Here is a 21146-nt window from a genome sequence, read left to right as displayed (position 1 = left end):
CGATAACTCGGTTCGAAAAATTTCCTCCAACTCGATTCGAAACTCTACTCGAATTCTGGAAGAATTTCGAGTCGAGTCGAGCTAAAAACAAGCCAAATTGAGTTTAATCCTGTATATAGTTTCAAGTACTCTCTTCAAATATCCTACATAGACAATATAATTATCAATGATACTACTACTACTACTACTACAATTATTATTATTATTATTATTATTATTATTATTATTATTATTATTATTATTATTATTATTATTATTATTATTATTATTATTATTATTATTATTATAAAAACACCGTGTATAATCATGAAACATAGGCGTTTGTATCTGAATACTAAAAAGTAGTTGACTGCCGATCTCGGTCGTGGAGAAGTCTTCAGGAGGCAAAGATATTGTTCACGAGGTTCTGGGTTTCAGTTCCTGAGGAGGAAGCATTCAGGTTCAAGCCAAAAAATTTTAAAAGTTGTAGGGCGCCGGCCAAACATGTTCAAAACTGCTCGACCTGGGTTTAGGGTTGTTAACGGCTCGAGAGACTCGGTTCAGAGCTCGTTCACTGTCGAGCCGAACCGAGAAGTGCACCAAGCCAACAGCTTACCCAATCGAGTCGGCTCGAACTGATGCCTCACCGAACCTAACTGAGCTAATGGCTCACCCAACCGCGTCGATGGACTTCTTTCACCGGGGCTGGTTCGAGCCGCTGGCTCACCAGGGACGAGTATGAGGCTCATCCCAACCGGGCCGGCTCGAGCTATTCGCTCCATTGAACCGAGCTGAGCCAAGCCGGTTAACATCACTACCCAGGTTGGGCTTGTGTTTGAGATCAATCATCGACCGTGCAGGTCTCAACCTTGATGGTATATTTATGTTGGTGCTCGCAATATTTGAGGTTGTCTCGTTACCGAGAAAAGACGAGAAGCAAGTAGTGTCTCCTGTCGTGAGCAACACTAAAAGTATTCCAAATTACTGCTCACATTTTCCATGTCTTTCGCTTTCCAGTCTAATCAAGCCGATTTCAAAAGAAGCTGAATGAGCGAGCCATTTATTAAACTCGACTAGACTCGAAACTCGACCTCAAAAACAGTGACTCGGCTCGGAACTCGACTCGAGAAAAGTACTTTTAACTCGACTCGAAATTCGAGTTGAATTCGAGTCGAGTCGAGTTTTGGCTCGACTTGTGCCCACCCCTAGCAACAAAATCGAATGCATTTGGTGAAAGTAGTCGACGAAAATCATTTTACTATATTATTTAAATAAGGAAACTATTTAATACATTATTTAAATACGGGAACTTATATCATTTTAGTCACTTATCCTTCATCGATTTCAACTGCAACCAATAAGAATGATTGGAATGCTCTATAGAAAATACATTGTAGGTTTTATACAAATCGCTTTTTTTACGTAATTTATACAGGAAAATTGTTTTGTTTGTATATATATGCAAACTTGTAACAAGGGTAGATTTTACTTCCCTTTGCCCCTTATTCTTTACAAATTATAACGTCAAACAATAGGATTATTTTTAAAAGTTAGAAGAAAGCACATAGAAGTTATATGAAAATCGGATACATTTTACAAGTTACGTGGTATAGACAGACTCACAAGTGCTAGTTGAAGCTCGCTACGCTCAATTCAATAAACCTTAAGACAGCTACAAAAATTAATAGATTGGTTGAGGATTAGTGTAGGTGTCAGCACCGTAACTATTGTTCAGTATCATGAGAGTTAGTTAATCTGTTTAATTTGTATTCATTCTGTATCTAAATATAGCAAATTAGCTTACTTTATATAAAGTATAATGAGCATTGTTCTGAAAGTTCGTGTACTGAGATCACTATTCGAAGTCGAATTAGTGGGAAGGACGGTGTGTGCTTCCTTTCCGAAATAGCGGCCTTCACTCTCTGTAAACAATTTCTGGTAGTGCACTAGCTTCTGAAACATATGTTACAGACTATTTTCTGTTAGCCGGTGTGTGTACTGGATGTTCCAACTTTCACTTTCTCGTCCGTGCTAATGTTTCTTCTGTGCAAGTACTTCTTAACAGTCAGAAACATTCAGAAATCGCAAGGTTCAAAATGTGGGCTGTATATAGGATGGGGAGCAGGAAAATTCGGTGTATGAAAACTTAGTGTAAGAAAATTCGGTGCACGGAAAATTTGGTGTACGGAAAACTCGTTGTGGGGAATGTTAGGTGTAAAGAAAGATTCGTTGTAGTAGAGCGTAGGATTTATTAAAAACTCAACTTTGAGGATAAATGAGCGTATTAGTTCAAACTTTGTGTAGAACGTACTTTTACTGTCTACTTATAACAAGTTTTAAAAATTGTGATCGTGAAATAATTTGATTTCTAGATTTGGACGGATTTTAATATTTCATGTCTCGTACATGACGGGAAATTAGTTTTTCGATGTCTGCCCGTATGATTTACAGAAGCATAGAGGCCACTGCATTCAATGTACCAGCCAGTAATTTGAAACTCAAGCTTTTATGTTGTTCTAGAATTTTCGACTTTCAAAAATAGATGTAGGTTACTGGAGGAGTAAAGTTGAAAATTGAAGATTAAAAAAAAAAAGCCGTTTTAACGATTTCATTTATATTTTATAAGTAAATGTTTAAATCTAAATTCTTCAAAATCTTCATAGTTTATTTATTTATCATATGTTACTCATAATTGTAAAAATAAATGCAACTAAAATGTCTACCTCTGATTGGAGAAGACGTCAATAAGGAGCAAATAGCGTTAGAGTACTTGTTCAGCTTAACTTAAAGTAAACAAACTGAAGTGTCTGATTGGAGGAGAAGTGAACAAGGAGCCAATAGGGTTACAGTATTTGTTTAGCTTTTGCTTAAGCTCAACAAACAATTGAGAAGGAATATATAACCAAGCTAATGGGTTTGATTTCTGCATATTAACATCAATCTGTGGTTAGGACGGACATCATGTGTAATTGTGTTAGAAGTAGTCGTGGTGCAGAGACGTTAGTAGATGGAGGATATATATATATGTGAAAGAAAGACTATAAAGACAAGGTAAGTAATATTTTATAAAGCTGTATATTTATTTTCTGTGAGCCAATTGATTAACAATAAAGTGGTAATTCTTCTATATTACTCGGCTATAATTTTTAGGTTAACTAGCGTAATTCAAAAGTATGAATGACTGTGCTGGTTCTACTGTTGAACCTGATAATTAAAATAAATTGTAAATTGTGTAAAGTGCACATATTACTTGATAAATCTATATTTCACTTAACTCAGTTCAAAATGTTGTGCTGATGTTATTTTAAACGATAAGTACACATTTTTATTCTCTTTATTAATTTTTATTTTGTAGGCATTTTCGCAATGTCAGGAGAAGTTGATTTGTAAAGCTCGGGTTTACACTGTAGGAGATGCTGTCGTTAGAAGAGTCAACGATCACACCCATGTTCCAAATCCTGAGAAAGTTGAAGCTGAGTATGCATATTCTGCAATGAAGGAGAAGGCATCAACCACAATGGAAACAACCAACGGATAGTTTCCTCGGTACTTGGGAACATGAGTGCATCTGCTGCGAATGAGCTTCCGCCATTAGCAACTATAAAACGAACACTAAGGTAAGATTATAATTACATGGGCGCATGGGGGATATTCAAAATTAACAAAAAATTGGCTACTTACCAATGAGTCCTCCCTTGAAAAATTTAAACGTAAACAGGCTCAATAATGACTGTTATCAAATGTGGATGTCTTTAACTTTTCGTACTGACCCGCTATATGCACATATTCTACAGAATAGATTGCATGCTAGACTAAGAATGGAATACAAAATTAAATTTGCACGCTTAGAAAAGAAAATCACTCATCTAGGTGGTACCCTTGTATTCAATAAACGCAAACCAACAAAAATAGAGTCCGATTCACCTGTAGAATTATTTGTTAACCTTACAGATATTGATATACCTAAGAAATTCCATCAAATTTTTAGGTTAGGTTTAAAATTTAGTTACCTTCCGCTTTCCATTCCATTCGAGGAGATAATTTGTTCAGTAGAAAAAGCCGTTGACCTTGCACCTGATATTCTTGCGCGCAATCTATTAGAAATGAATGCTTGGCCAATATCAATACTTTTTTATACTCATACAAAAAGATAGGACCATATCCTAAATCTAGATATGTACAAGGGCTTATTACACAATTTAGAATATTTCTTAATAAACAGATATCTGGTGTTTAAAGGCTGATAAAGGAAACCAATATGTTATTTTTCCAAAGCAAAGATATGCTTCCGGTATTTTAAAAATAGCAGAAAAATGTAATTTTGTTTCATATCCCTGTAATCCGTTACCACAGATTATTAAGAAGGTACAGTCGACAATTGATTCTTCACCACTTTTAACTGACATTGAAAAAGATATGATAAAAATACATGCACCTAGTCTTCCCATTATTTATGGTCTTCCGAAGGTGCACAAACCTGACATTCCCCTTCGCACGATCATATCAGGTTTCAATTATCCAGCTTATTTACTATCAAAATGGTCATATAAAAAACTCAGCAGTTACAATAGTGGTTTTAAATATGTTGTAAAAAACAGTCTTGACGTAAAACAACAATTATCATCATTTGTAAATGCCAATATCATTTTACTTGCCTCCATAGACGTTGTTGATATGTATCCGTCCATACCACTGGAACTTACTATCAATAGTACTCGATCCTGGTTATTACTAAATGGCGCTTCTACCTATTAAACTAATTTTTTATTACAATTACTTGAGGTTTGTTTAACAACTAATATATTCCAATTTGAAAATCATTACTTTTCTCAGAATGATGGTTTAGTCATGTGTAACACATTATCCCCAATATTGTCAAATATCGTTTTAAATCAGATTGAAACGTCCATTTTACGGCAGAACAAATTTAAATACGTTAAATATTACCGTTATGCTGATGATATTCTACTACTTGTTCGTGACGAAAATACACTTACACAAATATTTGAAAAATTCAACAATCAGCATCCTGGGCTGAAGTTCACCCTTGAACGTGAATCTGATAACAGCCTTCCATTTCTAGACCTATTGATTACCCGATCACATAATAAATTTATTACAAAAGTATACCGAAAACCCAATGCAGGCACTACTTACATACATCAACAGTCAGCTCATCTGCCAATGTACAAGGCCAATATTTGGAAGAGCTTCTTTCGTAAAGCATTATTAATTTGTGACCGTCAAAAAGATCTCAATGAAGAAATACACTTTTTATATAAAATAGGACAAGAAAACGGTTATAAGCTGTGTGTTTTACAAAAATGGTTTAATCAAACACGTAGATCGCTGCAAGTCCCCAAAACGATAACTTCCAAAGAAGCAAAAACTTGGATTGGAATTCCTTATTTTCCACAACTTTTAACAAAAATTCAACGTATTCTTGCAAAGCATAACATATCTGCTACAAGTATTCCCCCCAAGAGTTTACAAAAACATCTCACTGGATTTAAAAGCTATTTTGTCGATCCATTAAATAACGCAGGTATTTACCACGTCCATTGCGAATGTGATTCCTCATATATTGGCCAAACTAAACGTAATATTAACATGCGTGTGAAGGAACATGTTAGACAATCAAAAAAGTCACATGAAGAAGGCATGTCGGGTTTAGCGCTTCATCTAAAACAACATTCACATAATATAAAACAGGTTAAGATAATAGGTTCAGCAAAATAAAAAAAAAATAAAAAACAACGGAAAATTAAAGAATCGTTCTTTATTCATAAATACAAACCTGCATTGAACCTTGATACTGGCAACATTGATCGAACTTGGGTACCTACCTTTGATGTATACTTTGGATTTGGCAATAGTGGCCTAACATAGACACCACGTTCTATTTTATTCAGTTCATTCTTTTTTCACTCTGCTCTATTCAACTCAGGATCGTTTTTGTACGTTATTTTTATATAATGGTATGTATTCCTGGTTTTACTCCTTTTTTCTCCTTTCGTATTAATCCTTTTTACCTTGCCACTGAGGAAGGGATCAGCTGAGAGTTCCGAAATGTCAAAACCTTTAAATTTTTCAAGGGAGGATTCATTGGTAAGTAGCCAATTTTTTGTTAACTAAGGTAAGATATTTACATTTTTTGTGAGTATATTGTTATCTTAACTTTTCAGTACTACTGTAAGTTTTCGATTAGTTTTATTTTCCAAATAGATGTAAAATAAAAGTCAATTAAAATTTAGATTATGTGCTTTTCGTATATTTATACTTTATATAGGAATATCTTTTTTTTTTTTTCACAGGAATACAAGAGCTGCTGTAACGAGTTCAATTCCCTGCCAAGGAATTTAGGAGAGCTGGTTATACCAGAAGTGTATAAGTACCCAAAGAAGATGCAAGATTTCTGCTGTTCAATTGTGGAACGGATGATCCCAAAAGATTTATAATGTTCGTAACTGATAAAGGATTAGAACTTCTTGCAAAATCTCGTGGGTGATATGCTGATGGAACATTTAAAGTGGTACCTCAGTCATTTTACCAACTCTATACCATACATGCTCTGTATCGTAACTCAGTGGTACCTGTGGTTTATGCATTACTGACTAAGAAGTCGGAACAAGCTCCTCGAAGTGGTTAAGAAAAAAAAAAAAAAAGTTAATCTGCTGAGCCTTATTCTGTAATGCTTGATTTGGAAACTGCGGCAATTTCCGCTTTTCAGAACACCTTTGAATGCAGAGTGCGAGTTTGTTATTTCCATTTAGCGCAGTGCGTTTGAAGGAGGGCTCAAGCGGAAGGATTACAGGAACTACAGGATAGTGTTGATTCTGAATTTTCGCTACAGTATATGATGATTCCAGCTTTAAATTTTGTACCAGTAGAACGTGTTGTTTCTGCTTTCGAAGCATTATTGGCACAACTTCCTGATACGTTGACTCCAATTCTCGATTACTTTGAGGACAACTATATTGGTCGGCCTAGAGCAAGAGGTACTCGTCGAGAGCCAAGGTAATTAATTTATTATTGATCACGTTTTATCATCATAACCAGTCGCATATTTAGGGGGGCTTCCGGACTTAATCCCCCCCCAATCTTACTTACTATAGTAAAGTATATGAAATATCTTGCAGAATTTTCACTTTTTCAGGCAAAGTCCCCCCGAAAGAAGATCGTAAATACGCCACAGATCATAACCATACTGATTTTTTCTTTTCATCGTACGTATTGGATACATATTGGATTTGTCAATTAAAGCGGGAAAATTCATAAAGTATAAAATAAACCTGTGAGTCAAATATACTACTATTATTCATCCTATTTATAAGAAATTTTTAAAATATATATTACAGAAACTCATTTATTGAGTATATAGTTGCTTCTATTTGTAATTTCATTTCATGTTCTTTAATATTTGAATGGTTTTATATAGTTTTTTTTTTTTTTTTTTTTTTTTTTTTTTTTTTTTTTTTTTTTTACATATTTGTTTACAGAACGATTTATCTACTGTACATTCCCAATGTATAGCGGTTTGAGTATTTGTAAGTTTCTAAGTTTATGTACTGCTTTAATGCCAAATATGTTTGAGTTTTCATTACTCGTTCTCCATTTGCTAATTCTTAGTTTCTATCGTACTTTCCAGGTTTTCTGTGCACATTTGGAACCAATATGACTTTGCGATCAGAGGTGTTCCAAAAACAAACAATGCTGTTGAGGCTTGGCATCGGGATTTCGACGCACACATTGGAGGCAGCCATCCATCAATATAGAGATTATTATGTTCTATGTTCTATGATGTACTATAGGAAATGTGTTTTTAGTTGTTCCTATAACTGTTCTCTGAAGTTATAGTTGTAATTGTTTTATTTCTAACAAAAAATGTCAGCTTCATTGTGTGATGAAAAGTAGTTTATAGTAATACCTCGCAAAAGACATGCAAGAGGTATTGGACTCCAGGTAAAAAAAAAAAAAAAAAAAAAAAAAAAAAAAGCTTTTTTTGAAATAGGTAATAACATTTTATTCGTTACATTTTATGGTTTTCGTTTTCACAATATGAAGTGTCGTAAATTATCGTAAGGGGTAATATTCAATATGTATTACACCGAATCTACCTTACACCTCAATTTCCCCACACCGAGTTTTCCGTACACCGAATTCTACTACACCCAGTTTTCTTACACCGAATTTTCCTAGACCCTATAGGATGATCTAGAGCTTGCCCACCAATTTTCTTCGAAGCTTCCATAACCTGCAAATTACATGTGGCCTAGCGTTATCCTGCAGGAGAAACCTCTTCATGAAGCAGTTCAAGTCTTCTTTTGTAAATTCGTCCCTTCAAATGCACTTGCAAAACATTAGTATAATAATTTCCATTTACAGTTTGATTAACGGAAACCCAATGCTGCAGTACTATTTCACGAATATCAAAAAATAATATCAACATTAACATCTTTGAGAAGCTAGAAATCCGAGATTCTTTTGGGAGGCGATGAGTCGCTACGCCGGACTGCTGCCTTGACTCAGAATCATAATGTACAATTCAGAACTCGTCAGTGCTGGTTATTATGTTCAAGAACTGAGGATATTGTTCCACAGGCACCCATTTTGCACAAAAACGGGACATATTAGGTTGTCTTTAATCATACTACACCAACATTCAGTTTGGCTGCCAATTCACGAGTCGATAAACGTTATCGTCTTTCAACAATGTCTCTGCTACAACAATCTTCTAATCATTCACTGATGTTGAAGGACATCCACGTCTCACCTCATCCTACACATTACGTTTGTCTTCCTCAAAATGTTTCCACCACTTAAATATGGCTGATCTTCCCATTGCTTCTTCACTGTATGTTCTTTGATCATCTCAAACATTTCCTGGTCACTTTTGCTTAACCTCTCACAAAATTCATGAGCACTTCAAATCGAGGTAAAACTCAGACGGATGTATTTTAAACCTCGAATCTATATCTTGAATAAAAGCATTCTATTGTGGAAGCAGAACAAAAATACACACTAATCTGGACATTTCGCCACCTTACTGTGTGCACTTTGCTAAGGTTATAGGTTACTAATATTCATAGATAAGTATTGAATCTTTTAACCTTAGAATGTCCTCCTTTTACATTTTTCTCATGAGAGAAACATGTTGGTTATTATTGATGTATGAGGTCTTTGATATTATGGATATTTAAATATATAACTTCTGATAGTATTTAAAAAAAAAAAGGAAAAAATAAAAATAATACACAGCATATATAAAGATTTGAAATATATTAAATTGTATTATCACTGGTCCCTTTTTGATTAACAACGTTATATCTTCAAAAAATAGATTTATACTTATATAGTCACATCCACAAAATATAACACATCAGTGTTATGTAGATATTGCAATAACACAATTTATTGCAATATGCTAGCAAATTTATGTTACAATACATATTTTTTTTAAAAAATGTAATAGCTGACTAGTTTCACATATATTAAAATTATTCAATAAAGCTACAGAGCTAACAATTCTACATCTGGGATCTATACCACAAGAAACTATACCTGAATCGTAAAAATCTGTGACATATTTTTACTAAGTTAATCGTGTTAAGAATGGTAACTAAACAAATCAAACATATTTATGCTATGCAAATCAATTTTTTACAATTACATACATACAAGCAGTTTTTATTCAAGGAAAATTGTATGGCATTTTCCTACTAGATTCAACAATAAAACGTTAGAATAAACATTAACATAATAAGAGAATTATTATAAAGTACTTTTTCCTTAACTACGATAATTAGGGGTCCAGTGCAGAAAATTTGTATCATATTCAAAGAAACAAAAAAAATTGTAAATGTCATGTGGAATAGGGTCTTAATCACAGATCAAAGGTTTCTGTCTGTGCTAATCAATGTCTTTGCTAATTTGAATTATTTTTCTTTTCACATATAATATAATAATGTTTAAAAATATAGTGACATGAAAATTAAACCGATTTCAAATTCATTATACATATATACGTGTGAAAAAATTCAGTCCAAAATTTTTGTCTTGTCGGAGAATTTAAAGCTTAAAATATATAAAACGATAATTATGCCTGCTGTACTGTACGGTTACGAAACATGGTCGTTTACTTTAAGGGAAGAACGCAGACTGGAAGTGTTTGAAAATAAAATTCTAAGGTAAATATTAGGACACAAGAGGGACGGGACAGGGAACGGTAGAAACTTCGCAACGATGAACTGCATAACTTAGACGGTTTACCTAACATTATTAGGGCCACTAAGTCCAAGAAGCTCAGGTGGGCAAGTCATGTATCCAGAATGGAAGAAAGTAGAAACGCTTTCAAAATTTTCAACTGGAAACCCAATCGAAAAAAGACCATTAGGAAGATCTTGGCCCAAACGGGAGGGCAATATTAAGATGGATCTTGCAGAAATAGAAATATAAAATAGAAACTGGATCCAGTTGGCTACGGACAGAAGTCAATGGGAATGCTTTCGTGAATGCAGCAGTGAACCTCTGAGTTCCATAAGCCGTACAATGAGTGAGTGAGTTAGTTATATACGATTTTTTTAATCTTAAAAGTAAACTACTACGCTTGCGAAAACAGAACAGCATAGTAAGTTTTCTTTCTATGATTCAACTATTCATGTATTTTAATAGGGTAATATTTCTTTATAATACAAAACGTCACAAAACAGTTGATATCTTCACTTGCTTTTTGAAAGCCACATGAATATTCATAAGTCCACGTGTAAAACTATACAACTGTCTGAATGGAGCTTGTAGATATGCAGTTCTTTTTTACAGTTTAAAGTCTTTTCTATGGATTGTAGGAATTGACTGACAATACGGCTAAATGACTAGACGAGTAATAATAATTATAAGTTAAAGCTATCCTGTAGGACCCTTTTCACATAAATTAAAAAATCTAACCAAAATTAAAACTATCTGGCACGATGCTCCAAAATGATCTGGCACGAATCGCAATCAACCTGCGATTTTAAATTGGAGAGTTTATGATCAGCACATCACGACTCACACTTTTCTTTTAATACCGAAATCCAATACGTTCTTCATTATAAATGATGGAATAAGAATTTCTGAATTTGTCAAATATATATATATATATATGTTGGCGGAAATTGTTTTAAAATTTTGAAAACACGTTGTTTGACGTTTTTAATTTTAAGAGGAGGGAGAAAATTCAAAAAAAAAAAAAAAAAAATGCTGGAAAATCACATAAAAACCTTAAATTTAAAATTTGGTTGAAATACGTGAACAGTGTGGCCTCAAGGCGAGAGTACATCAGGGTGAACGGACGTACAGACAGATTTTTACAAATCATTTTTTCGGTATCTATGGGCCATGAAATGTGTAAGTCCGTTAAAATCTCGAATTCGATTTTTTTACGATAGCCATACTTTGTTCTCTCCTTTCATCGTTCGAAACTGCAAAGTGTTGCTATTTACGTACATGCCTGAGTTAAATGTAACTTATATGGCAGTTAGTGTGTTAACCATAGTATTAAATTTTCTCAAGTGATGAATGAAATTAAAATTTCAATTTTACAAAAAAAAAAGAAAAAAAGAAAAAAAGAAAGAAAGAAAGAAAAAGAAAAAGAAAAAAGAAAAAGAAAAAAGTTTTTAAACAAACAACTTTTTTTCAACTCTGCTTTTTAAGTTTCGGAGAGCAAATAATGAAGCTACATCCACCAGTGACGACAGAATCCACCGAAATGTTGAACTGTGACGTAAGCATGTATAGCCAGGTCATACATACAAACGCATTGTTTTTACTGTATTACAGAAAGCCATGTTGTGACGTCATGAATGCTATCAACTTCAAGAAGCCATTTCATTTCCCTGACACTGCAAACAGGTATTTATTCTGGGGACTGTTAGAAGCTACCTTACAAATTGAAGGTGTATAACAAATAAAAATTAATAAAATAAACATATGCATATGCTGATAATGAAGACTTGAATTCAAACTCGGTTAAGTTTATACATTAAAAAAACTTACAGCTTTATAAAAATACTTTTTACATAAAAAATACCTTTTTCCATGTGCATCAATAAAAATAGATTTTAACAAAGTGTACTAACGTAAGCAAATCACGTCCCAGCTGCTGATATACCCCACAGGCAGTGGCGTATTTAGGGAGAGGCTTCCGGGCTTAAGACCCCCCGCGAAATCTTACTTACTATAGTAAAGTAAATGAAATATCCTGCAGAATTTTCACATTTCTAGGCAAAGTCCCCCCCCCCCAAACAAAATTGTAAATACGTCATTGCAGGATGAACTATTTACTTAGCTTGATAGCCCTTGTAACTTTTAAACTAATAGAAAAAAAAACGCTGAAATTTCATAATATGCACATACATTTGACATACTCTTCAACGCAACCAGATTAACAGTGTTTTTAACCTAATAAAGTTTTTTTTTTTTTTTTTTTTTCAAATGGCAATATGTCAGGTTATTACATATTTCAAATCTACATGTGAAACAAAAGCTTATAATACCACACTTGTTATTCATATTGAATAATGAGTGTGAAATTTTAAATTTTTGTTTCACATGTAAATTTGAACGTATAATAACCTGACGTAATTGCTTGGCAAATTTGTTAGTCTAGTTGCAATGGAGGGTGTATCGAGCAATACCCCCTGTCGATACCTGCACTTCGCATTTTTCGTTTATTAGTTTAAACGTTACAAGAGTATATCAAGATACATGGCACACCCTGTATAAACTTCCTAATATTACAACCCAGAAAGTTACAACCGGTCACACTGTTTCAGCTGGGCAACATATGGTCAGCAGACCGTCTTCTTTTTGTTATTATTTCTTTTTTAGACAGGAGCTCACTATTTTTTCATTCAAGCTGTTCCACACTGCTGGGTCAACACCTAATATTCTATATTCTTACCAGAAAGCGAAGTTGAGCTATAAGCGAAAACCACTAGATCACACGAGAGCTCAACTGGATTAATCTACGACTGACTGTAAAATGAACATGAAAAAAAAAAAAAAAAAAAAAACTATCCACCTGCTCTCAGCTTGTGATATCCGAACGACAGAAAGAAAACAATCCTCTGTTTGATAGTTATCCCACAGTAGTAGTGGAAAACTTAAAGATGGTGGTCATCATTTTACATGAGTGTACTTCATGCACGTATAAGCAGAAACCCAATTCAGAAACTAGACAAAGCTTACCCTAATTCTGACACACACTGTTCACTTTATCATACAACACATTAAGTTTTCATTTACAAGTTACTCTATTAGTTTATTAAAACTGGAAAAGCACCATTCACAATTATTCAATACACTATAATACGTCAAATATGTAAGGCCACAATGGATTACTTAAATTAGTGACCTAAATACGACAATCATTCTACATACATTCATAATTCAAAGAAGCATATTTAAAATAAAAATCATTTAAAAACTAACAACAATATGTAGCATGTTAAAAAAAAAAAAAAACTATCGATTCTTTGGAAATTCATTATTGTACTTCTAGAAATTGTACAGTTGTCAGCAAAAGTATATTATAACAGTATCGTTATAATTCAAAATATTTTGTGTAGCACTCGTATAAATGAGAAAAAAATGTTGTAATCAACGCTCTGCCAGCCGTAATTCTCGGAATTGGTAAGGGGCTCTAAGTGCATATATATGTACCCAGGAAGAGATTAGGAACTGTGCTATTTCCTTTCCAAAAGACGCCTTTTCCTGGAGATCTCTCATCGAACCACCATATATATTAAGGAATTTTTATGTGAAGTTCTCTCACCCACTCACATACGATTTGAAGAGTAAAGTGTGAACCTATTTGCTTTAATAGCCATTAATTACTATCATTTAATCTAGTGTATGTACAATTGTGTTAATTATATTACAAACAGAACTAAGATCCCTTTATTGAAACCTAAACAATTATATTTCCTAAAAAAAAAAACTAACATGCAAGTGGGAATATATTTAGTAGAAACAGATATCGCTCCGCATTTCATTTGTTCTCAAGTCCGCTGCGTCAGCGAGTGGCGGACACTGCGTATCAAGAAGTCGTATTGAATAGTTAACAATATGATTTCTTCTCAAAACAATGGGCTTTAGCACATAGCCCAAGTGAATAGTACATATGTCTTTATCCTACAAAGTTCCGTTAAACGCTACGCTATGACCTAAAAGTTTTTTGTATTCGATGTAAAAGCAGAAAATATAAATTGTTGTTTCATCAAATTTTCTCATAAGCTTCTCGTGTCCAAAAAGTAACGTTTACAAGTAACAAACACTGTGCTTATATATGAATACCAACCCAGTCAAGTGTGAACGTCTTTCTCACGAAAATAATACCTCAACATGAAGTTGTTACGAAGCCAATGATGTGAACATTTCTTCGAAAGTGTTCTTTCACATCATTACCATTTTAAAATTTTGTAAGTGAAAAAAACGAAAACATATAAGTGAGCAAGTGAATTTATCGTACTCAAAATTGTCAATCGCGCAGGCGAAAAAATGGAACAGTGAACAGCTGAATAGTCATTAATATTTGCAGTGCATAATTGAAGACGTCGAGCTTCTCTAACATAAAGGCGTCGCGTAATCGTATTTCATAACCGTATTAGGGTCACGAATCTTAAAAAGGGACACTTTATTTAATTGTATTTTTTTTAGTGATATTGCAAGCGTCCAAATAAACATCTAACCCAATAAATCAATCTGATGCAAATTAATTTTGTTTTTTCGTTATGATTCGATGTATTTAAATCCTAAAAGTGAGTGATCATTTATATTAGTGTTAAATTGTGTTATAAGTTTGTAGATGTAAGGTTGTGTTATCTACAATGTTTTCTATATTATTGGTGCAGTGCAGTGCAGGGGAAGCATCGTCTGCCTGATACAAACATTAGATGTTTAATATAAATTTCCGTGAGCCTAGCCATCTTCCTCCCCGGAGCTATACGAGACCTTTTAAATAAGCAACTCGAGACTGTATGAGACTGCTTTATGAGGTGGTCTCAGGCTCACATTGTCATATGCACCGCGAACTTCCGTTAATGATGGTGGGCTTCCAGTGTACGGAGTCATCAACATAATTTGTGAATGAGCGATATACCATAAACACGGTGTAGATTTTGTTATTAAGCCTTGTTTCGAGTCCCGGATTATACCATTTAGGTTCTCTCTTAGTAGGAATTGGTGCTCTTCGGTTGATGAGACCCAGCACAGGACGTTCCATCCGTCGTACTATAACTATCTTCTTCTGTAGTAATTTCGAAATAAATGAATGAAATAACATGTTTTGCATATACAAAGTTTCTCTTTAAATAAAACAAAAAAGTGAATGCCAATCGGCTTGTTCCTTCCGAAGCTATTGAGAAAAAGAATATAGAGGAAGTACATACTTTTACTGACGATTGTACATTCCTATATACTTTTAACAACAGTTCTATACATAATACAACTCTTTGTATTTCAGTTACAAATTAAATTGTTCTTTCGCTTTATCAGCGATCATCTTAGCAATAGCCAAAGATGAGGTTGCTCCTGGAGAAGGTGCGTTTCGACAGTGAAGGATCCTCTTTCCAATGGCTCCTGTACCCATATCGAATACAAAATCATCAACTAGAGCTCCACTGCTGTCCATTGCCTGCGCTCGTACGCCAGCTGGACCCCTGAAAGTATTTCAATAAGTAATATACAAAGAGAACTCAAAATCAAAACAAACAAAAACCCAACAACACATGCAGTTAGTGAAAGACGACTATCTAAACCTTCTTGCAACTCTTACCTTTAAAACTCAACTTCTTTTCTCGCATCCTTCTTCTTCAGATTATTATTATTATTATTATTATTATTATTATTATTATTATTATTATTATTATTATTATTATTATTATTATTATTATTATTGCATAACAACAAAAACAACATACTATCGTAAGTTACGTTAACAAGTTAAGTTATCATTACTATCCTAAGTTAAGAAAAACTTTACGCACTTCTAGCTAAATACAGTAACTCGACGAAGGTGGCAACCGACAGCAGTGGTTACCAATCTTTTTTGACTGATGACACACTTTACTTAACATCCACGACCACGACATCGTGAACCTTGTTAGATTTTTTTATTATTAATTATATAAATTACATAGTGTACGCCCAGTTTTCATAAAGTAAAGTATGACTACAGACGTGTTCAAATTATTAGACTCACGCTCGAAAACTGCAAAGTTGATGTTTCAATCCTAATTTCGGAGTTCTAGAACATTTAATTTAATGGTTAAACCACCAATATAGGATCCTTCATTTGTTTACTGTACAGTTGAAATGGTGATATCACCATTGAACAGCAGATGGCATTGGTGGGGGGAAGGAGGTTCAGTTGTAGACAGCTATTGTGGTTTCCACTGGCGTCTCTGGCATGTAAAGTTTGGAGGGGGGAATCAAAGAAAGTGATTTAAATGATACTACCTACCTCAACCTGTTTATTAACTTCGATTCCATTTGTTATCTTTCTGCTTACCGTCACGGATCCCCTAAGGTATATCAAGAACTCAATTACAATCTTTTCACACCCTGATTATTACATTCCAAATAAATATAATTATTATTTATATGATATTCTGTCGTTAGTAAATAAATTAAATTAGAATAAAATATTGAATATTGTGTACTTCAAAATATTAGGGACGCGTGTCCCCCTCCCCTCCCCCTTCCCCCCGTCAGAGACGCCCGTGGTGGTTTCCATCAACAAGTTACAGTCTGAATTGTTCTGATTGCAGACGTAAGCAGTTACGAGATACAAAGCGTTCGACAGTTCGAATAGGCCAGTTTAAAGTGTCGTGACATGTTTATTTGTGTATTATTCTTTTATTCGGTGTAGTCCTGTAGTCGCGGCACAATGGGAAATGCCAGAGACCTTGCTTCGCGTAAAGTGAAAGTTATAAAACACTTCTGACGGAAAGAAGATATACACAACGACAAATTGCTAGTAGAGTTGGGATAGGGCAAAAATCTGTGAGTAGAAACTCTGTTGCAATGAACAAGAAGCAAATAAATCAGCAAAATAGGGTTAGGAAGTGTGGGCGAAAACCAAAGCTATCGCTAAGAGGTATCAGAAAACTAAAAAGGTGGCTCTGGGAAACAAAAACGCAACTTCTAGTGTCATGTACGCATTTGTTTTATTGATATTGAAAAGCATGTGCTACACCCAATACAAACTAGGGCAGAGTTACAAAGCAATAATTTGGACTACGTTCGAATGTATTTTCTCACATAATGTTATTAGAACAGTAACATATTCAGAAATTGAATCTTGAGTCTAATAATTTGAACACGTCTGTATACACAATACTACTGAACAATACTGAGCATTATTGTTGCTGCTGGACGCGTCGACTACTACAGTCTGTCTCACAATTGCTTTTAAATAATCATTAAATGCCTAGTAATTTATAAATCCTAAATTTTCGCGATATACCGGTTGGGGATCACTGGTTTACAGTAAAAGTAAGAACAGTAAAAATAAAAACTTTAAATATTTCTTAAGTCCAAAGAGTTGGCAAAATAAAGACAATAGCACAATGGATAAAATCCGGGAATACCTACTGACACGATGTAGTCCATCAAAACTTACATATCGTACAACAGATTCTTCATAAATGAAGTAATCGCTTTTCTACACAGGGTATATGGTTTAAACCCTTGGGACCATAAGAACTTAGAGTTAAAAACATCGAGATACTCCCATTACCCTCACTGTAGAATTATAAAGTAGTTTTAAAGCGACAGTTGAGAATTTCACTTGTACAAATAAGTTCTACAAAAGAAAATACAAGCGAATTTGAATTTAATAACAGCAGTAAAATATACAAATATTACGTACCTTGATATATCTTTTGCCGTGATCGAAGGAATGTACTTCTGTAATTCCTTCAGTTGAAGCGTGAAAAATATTGACCTTATCATTTCCTTTATTCCAAAAGACATATATTTTAAAGCCATTTTTTGGAAGCCTGGAAATCTTATAGCATCTACGAAGTCCTTCATATCAAATTGACCCCAACTGAAATATCGAAAACAATGTGTTAAAAAACTCTCCATGATAAACTAAATGTATGTACTATGCATATATATCTATTGTTGTTATTATCCACTTCCTCTGTGCTTCAGCTGGGGCATTTTAGACAGCTTTTGCCGAAGTCGTGAAGATGATGAACCACATTAGATTGTCAGGCATCGAACTTACCTCATAATCTCCAAAATGAATGAAATGAAATTTTTTGAGTTTTACGTCCCACGATTATGCCGGCTAGGCTAAAGAAGACGGTGATGATGAGAAATGAATGAAATGGTGGAATGAAGAAAGTGGGAGGAAACGGGAGAACTCCGAGAAAACCCACGCACACAGTGTTTGTCCACCACAAAGTTCACTTGGCGGGGACTGGGATCGAACCTGGGACCCCTAGCACCAGAGGCGAACGCTCTACCACTGAGCCACCGCGGCTCTTCATAATCTCGGAGGACTAGTAGTTGGGTATGTCTTTATAGTCTAGCGCACGACCTGGGAATACATGGTTTTCAGCCTATCTGACCTTGGTTGATCAGCAACACCTTGCAATCCCCAAGCGCAACTTTTTGAACCATTTGGTTGTTGTGCTGTTATCAACTACCACCCCTTCATCTATCGCACAACAAATGTTTGTTTTGAGTTGCTTCCACAGCGCTATGAGCCAGTTCGAACTCGTAAAGCAGGAGTTCTCGAATTAGAGCATCGTGCATCTTCATCTCTTCGACTGACAGATCATACATAGATCGCAGCACAGAACAATCTTTCGGTACACGAGCTACCACCATCTATACCCGTGCTAGCTGCAGGTTGGATGGGTGAAGCTGGAGAATGGGGTTGGCATTTGATAACTTTGAACATCCTGTGTCACGCATTACTTACGATGATACAAAACGTCATCAAATGCCAGCAAATGCTACTAACAATTAATTTCGACTATATTATCGACTTTTCTTACTGAATAACAGACTCACCGAAGTACCTGCACCAACTATGAACTGTATTTAATTACCAAAATAATTCCTCTACATGGGCTTACATACAGCAATTAGAATTCCTTTTATATATATAAAAAATCGTAAATCATAACAGTTCTTATATGTATATATGGCAACTGAATATCTAATTACCTTTTTCAATTGTAAACAAAGCTATGTTCTAAATATTATATAGCTTTCTCCTCAACTTGCACTACCTCTGGCAGTCTTGAGAGGTTATGGAAAGGAAAACGACGACGACTACGGTGCAAAGGGGAAGAGTAAATACTGCCGTAGTGAACGTATAATGAGTCACATAGGGTGAATTCACCTCCAGAAGCATCTACCTTTGCGCCCAATAAACTAGTTGTAAGTTAAATTTACTTCAGATGTCTAATTTTCTTTCAAAGTAAAATAACTCATTTGAATGAATTGTCACGAAATAAAGAAAATATAATCACGCACTAGAAAAGGAACAGTAAAACTCTTTCGGAAAGCGCTTCATCAGATAGGACGATGTAGGAAGAAAAGTTAAAATGACAGAACAGTAACCGTGAAGTGCCCAGGAGGGGGCAGGCCCGTAGCCAGCCCAAAAATGTTGGGAGGACCCGGTAGTAGTTAGAAAGACCCGATCCAACCATATTCATATCCAACTATAGTTCATTAGCAGTCTACCGTGAAAATTTCAGAGAAGCCAGCAAAAATTTAGGGGGGGGCGTCCCCCCTAGTCCCCCGTGGATATGGGCCTGGAGGGGGTAGCTTAATATTGACATTGAAACTGGATAAAACTCCACCCTTCTCATGATATAAGAATGAACGCACAAAACAGCAACGTTATCTGGGATCACAAATACTGGAAAAGTAAACTGAATACTGTGTCGTGGTATGAAGTGATAAGAAATTAATGATTCAGTTCGGTATACTGATATAGTAATTTCAAAATTTTATACAATCCAAAATCTAAGTACAATACTGTCCTCAAAATTGCAAACGTTACCATTGTTATAATTATACGTTTAATGCATAAGATTTTTCTTCCAATCTTGTTCTCGCATATCGGACCCTTGACCTCCTTCCATTTAAGAATTATTAACAACATATTCGAAAGAATATTTTTTTACATTGATTACTACTCCCTGTATCATGGATGGCCAAACAGTCCATCCCAATTGACAATCAGGTAGATTGCGAAACTTTTTCTAAAAAGTTATATTATCTGAAAAGAAATCTGACACAGTACTCACCTTTTCTTTAAGAGAGTTTCGATTGAGGTAAAAATGGTTTCGAATAAAAGGATGAAAATATAACATTTCCATGAAAGAACATTATTTCTTCTTTGTTATGACAAAGGATATGTGTTTGATGTGTTGCGCCCTATCTACCTTAAGCCTAGCTATGAAGTAACGCAGCATTCCAAGATAGGTTGCCCACCTCAATCATTTCACTGTTATTTTCTGCTAATTTTTTAAAATTTCTTTTCTACTTGCTCCTTCCGGTTCTTATTCCATGAACCATTTCGCAAAAGACCTCATGGTGCATTGGTTTTAGTGTGTTTGATCATGTCCTCTGTTTCCTGGCAATTCATTTTGAATTTCCGTTTCGGATTCCTGTGTTCCAATTATATACAATATAATAAAAAATGTCTTAACATTCACCTAAAGCATCAGAGTAAAATCCATCGCAGATAGTTTCAGCGGTAAATTCTCATTATCGGTGAGCGTTTATCACAAAAAAAAAATTGTTCGAAGAACTACATTTTCCAAAATCTTATTCCTAGTAGAAATAATGTTTGTGGGTTTATACGAGGGCTATCCAGAAAGTAGATTACGTTTTCGTCTGTGTCCGCTAGGGGCGGGGCTAGCGCGGCCATCTTGGGGTCAGAGCGTTGCGCAGCTCAGTCGGCATCTAGCCGTGCTAGTGAGAGGTTCGTGCTGTGCTCCGTTAAGATACTGTGACGGTTTGAAATGTCTGCGTTAATTGAAAATCCCGCGAGCTGCGAGGTGCGTGCAGTAATAAGGTTTCTGACAGCAAAAAACTGTAAACCGATAGAAATCTATCGGCAGCTGTGTGAAGTGTATGGGGACAACATTATCACT

At 34.8% G+C, this 21146-nt stretch overlaps 1 protein-coding gene and 1 long non-coding RNA gene across 3 annotated transcripts in view; one reads left to right on the top strand and one right to left on the bottom strand.

Annotated features, from left to right (window-relative positions):
- Window positions 1–6376: 6376 nt before the first annotated feature.
- LOC145684651 (uncharacterized) lies at window positions 6377–7866 on the top strand. Its single transcript, XR_014131346.1, has 2 exons — window positions 6377–6996; window positions 7628–7866. It is a non-coding gene; the product is annotated as an uncharacterized LOC145684651 (long non-coding RNA).
- Window positions 7867–8798: 932 nt separating this feature from the next.
- The window catches only part of LOC145685920 (L-2-hydroxyglutarate dehydrogenase, mitochondrial-like), a 53417-nt gene continuing 41069 nt past the window's right edge, over window positions 8799–21146 (bottom strand). Inside the window, exons 6-7 of one of the 2 annotated variants that reach the window (XM_081758689.1) lie at window positions 17891–18070; window positions 8799–15677 (exon numbers count right to left, since the gene is read on the bottom strand). In XM_081758689.1, the coding sequence (XP_081614815.1) occupies window positions 15482–15677; window positions 17891–18070 (376 nt within the window). In that variant the 3' untranslated portion in view covers window positions 8799–15481. The remainder of the gene's footprint in view (window positions 15678–17890; window positions 18071–21146) is intronic. The other variant, XM_081758688.1, reaches the window with a different exon arrangement.

Source organism: Thermobia domestica, chromosome 5 (assembly GCF_964235325.1).
Source record: "Thermobia domestica chromosome 5, izTheDome1.hap1.1, whole genome shotgun sequence".
Classification (NCBI taxonomy): Eukaryota; Metazoa; Arthropoda; class Insecta; order Zygentoma; family Lepismatidae; genus Thermobia; species Thermobia domestica.
Note: the sequence above shows the minus strand (reverse complement) of the source record. Positions and strands in the feature narration are given on the sequence as shown.